General features: G+C 52.8%; 1 protein-coding gene across 1 annotated transcript in view; it reads right to left on the reverse strand.

The window, feature by feature from the left end:
* rpe (ribulose-5-phosphate-3-epimerase) overlaps positions 1 to 7434 on the reverse strand; it is a 25238-nt gene extending 17804 nt beyond the window's left edge. The window contains exons 1-3 of the mRNA XM_084314587.1: positions 7219 to 7434; positions 6641 to 6720; positions 5719 to 5858 (exon numbers count right to left, since the gene is read on the reverse strand). Coding sequence (XP_084170713.1) covers positions 5719 to 5858; positions 6641 to 6720; positions 7219 to 7340 — 342 coding nt within the window. The 5' untranslated portion in view covers positions 7341 to 7434. The remainder of the gene's footprint in view (positions 1 to 5718; positions 5859 to 6640; positions 6721 to 7218) is intronic.
* Between the last annotated feature and the right edge of the window lie 474 nt (positions 7435 to 7908).

Here is a 7908-nt window from a genome sequence, read left to right on the forward strand (position 1 = left end):
ATCTCCTGTGCCGCTCAGTCCGTGAGTGCAGGGAGATGAGCCGTCCGCTGCGACTGCTGCTCTGCCCCACCAGGGTGTGTGGAGAGGGTGGTTGTATTGCCCATGATGGCCAGCAGCTTGCTCTGAGTGCGGCTCTCCACCACGGTCCCCAGTGGGTCCAGTCTCCCCCTACCACTGAGCCAGCCTTCTTGACCAGCTTATCCAGCGTCTGGTATCCCTGGCCGTGGTATTACCACCCCAACAGACAGCGGCATACCATGCTACCATGTCCTCCCTCCTCACTCCCCCCCCACCTCCTCCTCCCTCATCTTTTCTGCCGAAGACTTTGCGATCTTCTTTGAGGAAAAAGTGGAGAACATGCCAGCTCCTTCTCCCAACCCCACCCATTCCAAACGCTGAATCGAGAACATCATCCTTCACTCTGTCATCTTTCTCTCCCATTACAGAAGCCGAGACCCTGACACTGGTAACGTCGAACCGTCCGACTACATGCCAGCTGGACCAGCTACCCTCCCCACTCCTCCAGACCATAGCACCGGACATCCTCCCATTCCTAACTGCAACCATCAACTCTCACTCAACTCGGGGGTGGTCCCCACCTCCCTAAAACAAGCCAGAGTCACGCCCCTCATAAAAAAACCAACCCTGAACCCCACCGTCATAGCCAACTATCGCCCTGTCTCTCTTCTTCTTCCTTTCTAAAACACTTGAAGTGCTGTATCCAACCAACTTACTGCTTATCTCTTACGAATGACCTCCTAGACCCCATCAGTCTGGCTTCCGGCCACTCCACAGAAAACGGCCCTCATTGCGGTCACAGAGGCACTTCACTTAGCAAAAGCGAAAGGCCTCTCCTCTGTCCTGATTCTCCTAGATCTATCTGCAGCCTTCGACACAGTCAACCATCAGATCCTCCTCGCGGCCCTCGCAGGAATGGGAGTGGCTGGATCTGCGCTGACATGGCTGACATCATACCTCAATGACCGTCCTACCAAGTGTCATGGAGAGGGACTCTGTCGGCCACCCGCCCCTCCCGGACGGGTGTCCCCCAGGGCTCGGTCCTAGGACCCCTTCTCTTCTCCCTCTACACTAAATCACTGGGTAAATTATCACATCTCATGGCTTCTCATATCATTGTTATGCCGATGATACTCAACTCTTCCTCTCCTTCCTCCCTCAGATATCCACGTCTCTGAGGGGATCTCGGCCTGTCTGTCCGACATCTCCGCCTGGTTGACGACCAACCACCTCAAACTGAACCTAAGCAAAACAGAATTGCTCCACCTGCCGGCCAATCCTCCCCCCTGACCGACCTCTCCATCACAGTCGAGAATGCAGCTGTGACCGCGTGGCCGACCGCCATGAACCTTGGTGTTGTCCTCGACGACCAGTTGAACTTCTCTGCTCACATCGCAGCGACAACCAGACCTGCAGATTCCTCCTGAGCAACGTCAGAAGGATACGCCCCTTCCTGACAAAAGAAGCCACCCAACTCCTCGGCCAATCAACAGTCATCTCCGCCTCGACTACTGCAACGCACTGCTAGCTGGCCTCCCGGCCACTGCCACCAAGCCTCTTCAACTCATTCAAAATGCAGCGGCCCGCCTGCTCAAACCTACCGAAGTCAGCCCATGTCACCCACTTCTTAGGGACCTGCACTGGCTCCCCATTGCTGCACGTATCCGCTTCAAGGCCCTCGACCTAGCATACCGTGCGGCAAAGGGAACCGCTCCCGCCTACCTCCGGTCAATGGTCTCTAACACACACCCTCAAGACCCCTACGCTCTGCGTCTTCTGGCCGCCTCAGATCTACTCCTATCCAAGCTCCCGGAGGGTCATCAAAGAGAAGCCGCCTATTCTCATGTCCTTGCCCCACAATGGTGGAATGAACTACCCATCCCAGTTAGGACAGCCGAATCCGTCCAATCTTTCGCCGTCGACTAAAGACTCACTTCTTCAACCATATCTGAAATGATAAAAAAAAAAAAAAAAAACTAACCCCGACTAACCTTAATGTCATGCACTTGTCCTAATAAACTAACTACACTGTAACACGCAACACTTGATGAACATTGTTACTCAGCTGATAGAGTTATACCCTTCTTGCTGTCTTGTCGCACAGAACTTGTAAGTCGCTTTGGATAAAAGCGTCAGCTAAATGACTAAATGTAAATGTAAATGTAAATAGAGGAGCACACTTGACACCACTGCCTGATAAAACATAACAACATTTCCCCACACACATTAAAAGACCTGAGCCTCCTAAGGAAGAACAGCCTGCTCTGTCCTTCTTGTAAGCGCTTCCGCGTTAGCAGCCCAGGCCAGCTTATCGTCCAGGTGCACGCCTAATATTTGTATGTCTGCACCGTCGCAATGTTGTTTCCTCGTATGCTGAATGGTTGCAGAGGTGGTTTTGACCTGCGGAAATCCAGTACATCTCCTTGGTCTTTTTTGCGTTCAGGAGAAGGCCGTCCGTTCGCTCCAGTCGCTGAAGGCTCCCACCTGGTCCCTGTACTCTCCCTCCTGTCCCTTCCTCACACACGCCACAATCGCTGTGTCGTCCGAGTATTTTTGGACGTGGCAAGACTCAGAGTTGTAGTGAAGTCTGCCGTGTAGAGGGTGAACAGGAACGGAGCGAGAACAGTCCCCTGTGGAGCCCAGTGCTGCTGACCACTGTCTCGAGACACAGTTGCCCATTTTTTTTTTTTTTTTTTTTTATTTTCCCCCTCCATTTCCTCCGATTTTTTCTCCCATCCCATAGTCGTATGCCAATTCCCAGTCCCTTCCTGGTCGCTGCGCACTTACCCCCACAGTCAGATAATCTGGGAGAGTGGAGGCTACCACGTGCTTTCTTCCGACACACGTCCAGCCAATCACCGCTTCTTTTCACCTGGCAGCGCGGATTCTCATTGAGAGGGCGTAGCGTGTGGAGATCACACTATCCCCCTCAAGTCCTATCCGCGCTTAGCAGGCGCCCCGACCGAACTGTAGGAGTCGCTGTTTACAACGACCGGACCCACCCCGCCAGCTTCTCCACCATCTAATACAGCCAATTGTATTAGTGCGGACGGCCAGCCAAGCTGGTGACAACCCGGAGCTGTGAGCTGGATTCGAACAGGCGAATCCAGCTCACAACTCCGGGGTTGGTGGACAACGCAATCTCCGCTCGGCCACCTAACCGCCACAGTTGCCCATTCTGACAAACTGTGGTTGGTCTGTCAGGTAATCTGTGATCCAGGAAGTGAAGGAGGGATCCACCCCCATCTCCTGAGCTTGTCTTTGAGTATGGGAGGTTGAATAGTATTAAAAGCGCTCGAAAAATCAAAAACATAATCCTCACATAACTCCCCGGCTCATCCAGGTAGGAGTAGGCCCGATGAAGCATGTAGAGGACCGCGTCGTCCACCCCGATGCTCTCCCGATACCCAAACTGCAGGGGTCAAGGGCGTGTTCAGTCTGTGGCCTCAGATGGTGTAGAAGCAGCCTCTCCAGTGTCTTCATGATGTGTGACGTGAGGGCCACCGGTCTGTAGTCGTTGAGCTCGGCCGGGTGCCCAGCTTTGAGTACCGGCACAGGACATGATGTTTTCCACAGGACCGGCACCCTCATGTCCCGCAGGCTCATATTGAAGAGCTTCTGGAGCGGCTCAGCCAGTTGGTCTGCACAGAGCTTCAGCAGCCTCGAACACACGCCATCCGGGCCAGCCGCCTTTCCTGGACGCAGTTTCCTAAGTTCCGCCCTCACTCATCTACTGTGAGGGACAAGGGGGGGGGGGGGGGCTGGGTGACACGGGGGGGGGGGCAGGTGACAGGGGGGGGGGACTAGGTCACTGGGTGACAAGGGGGGGGGGGGGCTGGATGACACAGGGGGGGGGCAGGTGACAGGGGGGGGGACTAGGTCACTGGGGGGGGCTAGGTGACAGGGGGTGGGGCCAGGAGCGGAACTGCAGAGTTGTGGTTGCAGCAGTGAGGAGGAGATGGTGCAGGGGGAGGAGCTGCAGCTGGAGAGGTGGGAGGGGGTGGTGTGGCCTGGTCAACAGGGGCAGAGCGAGCCCTGGCTGCCGTGTCAAACCGGTTGTAGAATTGGTTAAACTCGTTGGCCTTGTCCACATCACCCTCTGCCTGGCAGTTACCTGCTTATAGCCGGTGATGGTTTTCATTCCCCTCCACACCTCTCTGGTGTTGTTGTGCTGCAGCTTCCTCTCCACCTTCCTCTTATAGTCCTCCTTGGCCTGCTTCAGACTCCTGGCCTGCACAGGACTTAAGTATGCGTCCTGTTATTCCATCTGGGCCAGCCGCCTTCCTGGTGTTCACCTGCATAAATGCTCTTCTCACACTGTGTACCGTCAATGAGAGAGCGTCCCCGCCCCCCTCCACAACAGCCGGCGCACCAGTGACGTCACTAGCCGTTGAGCTAGCAGCGCCACGTCGCTCCCCATTGAGGGGCCGCTGACTTTGTAGTCAGTTATAGTCCTCAGTCCCTGCCATAAGCCTCTTGTGTCATGGTGGCGCTATAACCACAAACATTATGTATCGCCGGTGTATTGCTGATAGGGCTACAACTAATTGACAACCAATCAACAACTAGTTAATTCGTTGGGTGTATCTTATGATGCAACTCCATGGTCTGCAAGCAACACAAGCAATTGGTCCATTCCGAACAGCCATGCGTTCTGAAGAGGCACGCACTAGTAAACACCAATGATCATTTACTAAAATAATAACAATAAAACGGGTCCTTTGAGTCGATCTTTTTCCTGCGAATCGAACTCTGCCTCCCTCCCTCTCTCCTTCTCTTCCTCCAGCCTCCCTCCTTCATCTCCTCTTCCTCCAGCCTCCCTCCCTCTCTCCTTCATTCCCAGTGGTGCAGTCGTAATATGGGCCAAGGCCAAACGCCACGTGCACGCGCATACATGTCTCTCTCCTCTTTCATGAGGCGGAGCTGGGGACGAGACGGGCGGTCTTTTGTCACATAACACACGCCCAACACTCCACACACACACACACGCGCACACACACACACAGTCTAGGTGATAAGTGCCGGGGTATACGGCGCGACGAGTCATTTGTGTGTCGTCGCGCCGTATAGGCACCCCGGCCGGCACTTCTCACCTAGACTTTGCATAATAATAGGATGCGCGCACTTCTGCCTCAGTGACGTAGCCTAAATGTCGTTTGACCGCGTATGCCCACCACTGCACCCCTGTTCATTCCTCCCCTCATCCTCCAGCCTCCCTCCCTCATTCCTCCCCTCTTCCTCCAGCCTCCCTCCTTCATTCCTCCCCTTCCTCCAGCCTCCCTCCCTCTCTCCTTCATTCCTCCCCTCTTCCTCCAGCCTCCCTCCTTCACTCCTCCCCTCTTCCTCCAGCCTCCCTCCCTCTCTCCTTCATTCCTCCCCTCTTCCTCCAGCCTCCCTCCTTCATCCCCCCTCTTCTCCCACCCTCTCCTTCATTCCTCCCCTCTTCCTCCCTCCTTCACCCCCCCCCCCTCTTCCTCCAGCCTCCATCTCTCCTTCACCCCCCCTCTTCCTCCAGCCTCCCTCCCTCCCTCACCCCCCCCCCCTCTTCCTCCAGCCTCCCTCCCTCTCTCTCTCCTTCATCCCCCCCTCTTCCTGCAGCCTCCCTCCCTCACCCCCCCCCCCTCTTCCTCCAGCCTCCCTCCCTCCCTCCCCCCCCCCCTCTTCCTCCAGCTCCCTCCCTCCCTCCTCCCTCCCTCTCACCTTCATGCTGCTCTCTCTGATGTCCTTGATGAGGGCTCCAGGGTTACTGGTGGCCTCCAGGTGGAAGGTGTACTGGTTGGCTCCAGCAGCAGCCATGGGCCTCACCCACTGCTCTGGCCGAGACACCATCATGTGCATGTCTGAATCATCCAAACACACACCGAGTTAGGTTATTCAGGATGATTTACTAAGAAGCTGTCGATCAAATGATAGATCATTCAGGACACATCTTTTGGTTGAGTCCGTCTGAACCTGTGTTGTTGCACCCTATTGTTAGGTTTTAGTGAGTTTTTCCTTACCTTCGCGTGGGGTATGTCTGGGAGTGCTTGCATTCTTTCATTTATTTGCATTTATCTTAAATTTTTTGGACCTTATGGTGTTCTTGTTCTGTTCTTGACTTATTGTTATGTTTTCTTCTTGACTTGTTTAAAGAAGACCTGTACGGCCCATGGGGACATTAACGTGTGTTGTCGGGCCTTATAAATAAATTTGATTTGATTTAGATAAGTCTCTATATATAAAAACGGTGTTGAAATACAGTATAAAATTACCCTTTTCTCTCCAAAGTGTCCTTTCAAATCCTTCTGTCTACGAATGCTTGGTGCTGCTACCACTGGTCGCCAATAAGATCAGCTTGACAGGTTAACAGTGATAGTAATGTGTTTTATTGGGGACCAGTGGTGGCAGGAGACAGCACTTAGCGTTCGTCAAGCTTTCACACAAAAAAACACAGAAGATCAGATGCCATTACCGATTTGAAAGAATCTTTGGAGAGAAATATTATACTGTATTTCAGCAGCAGCTTGTGTGTATTCATATTATTCACCCCACCGGCCTTTGTCTAGACTCTTTCAGCTTTCTGTTGGTCCCTTCGAAAAAACACAATGTGAACTTGTTTAGTGTACATTTGTTTTTCTCTCACCAAAGAAAGGATCGGGGCCGACAGTTTTCCTCAAACACTCCACCATGGGATGGCCAAAGGTGAGATTGGGGACAAAATGCCTAGGGGGAGAGACATTTTAACATTTAGCTCACAGCTCCTGCTGACAAGAGTCTCTTAGCATTGGGATGGGAAGTACTGTAATAGCCACATCTTCCTCTGTGTTATATTGCACACGTGTGCAGAGGAAGCGTGTTCCAAGATGACACAACATTCCAATAGCGCTCTCTCAGTATATACAGTACTTTTGGTATCACAAACAGTACTGTATTTGTAAATCTGGTATGTCATAAATGTCTAGATGTAGCAGTACTGTCTATCTGTATGTCATATATGTTATGATGAATTGAAAATGCCCCCATTGATGTAAACAAGACGAAAGTCTTTCTCTGGTCTGCATCCCCTTAACAATTGTGTATTGAGCTGTACTACTGTACTGTACCCATTCTGCAATCTGTTAATAAAATTTGCAATCAATCAATCAATCAATCAATCAATCAATCTCTCTTGCTAAGTTAGCTAGCCTGTTAGCCATGCTGTCCTACTGTCATGCTGCTCACCCGTCCATCACGTCGAGGTGGAGGTAGTCTGCCCCGCACTCCATCATCCGGACACACTCGCTGCCCAGACATGACAGGTCACTGCTCAGGATGGACGGGCCTATCTTTGCATTGTATGCCATGCTGCTGCTAGTGCTGCTGTCTCTCTGCACGCAGGCTTCTCTCTCTCTCTCTCTCTCTCTCTCTCTCTCTCTCTCTCTCTCTCTCTCTCTCTCTCTCTCTCTCTCTCTCTCTCTCTCTCTCTCTCTCTCTCTCTCTCTCTCTCTCTCTCTCTCTCTCTCTCTCTCTCTCTCTCTCTCTCTCTCTCTCTCTCTCTCTCTCTCTCTCTCTCTCTCTCTCTCTCTCTCTCTCTCTCAGCTTACCGGCAGACTTCCGCTTTCAAAATAAAAGTTCGGACTTGGAAAATATTATTGTTGTTCACAAGGGATGCCGCTAGATGGCGCGCGGCGGCTATCACAGTTTGCTCACGACTCACGAGCTAAAAAGAAATAGAGAGAGGGCACAGGAGAGATGGAAAGGGAGAGAGAGAGGGGGAGGGGGAGAGAGAGGGAAAGAGAGAAGGAGAGAGGGGGAGAGAGAGGGGGGGCACAGGAGAGAGGGAGAGAGAGGGAGGGAGAAAGAGAGAGAGGGGGAGACAGAGAGAGAAGCAGAGAGAGGGAGAGAGAAGGAGAGAGAGGGAGGGAGAGAGAG

This window comes from Notolepis coatsorum (assembly GCF_963971535.1).
Source record: "Notolepis coatsorum genome assembly, chromosome: 5".
Lineage (NCBI taxonomy): Eukaryota > Metazoa > Chordata > Actinopteri > Aulopiformes > Paralepididae > Notolepis > Notolepis coatsorum.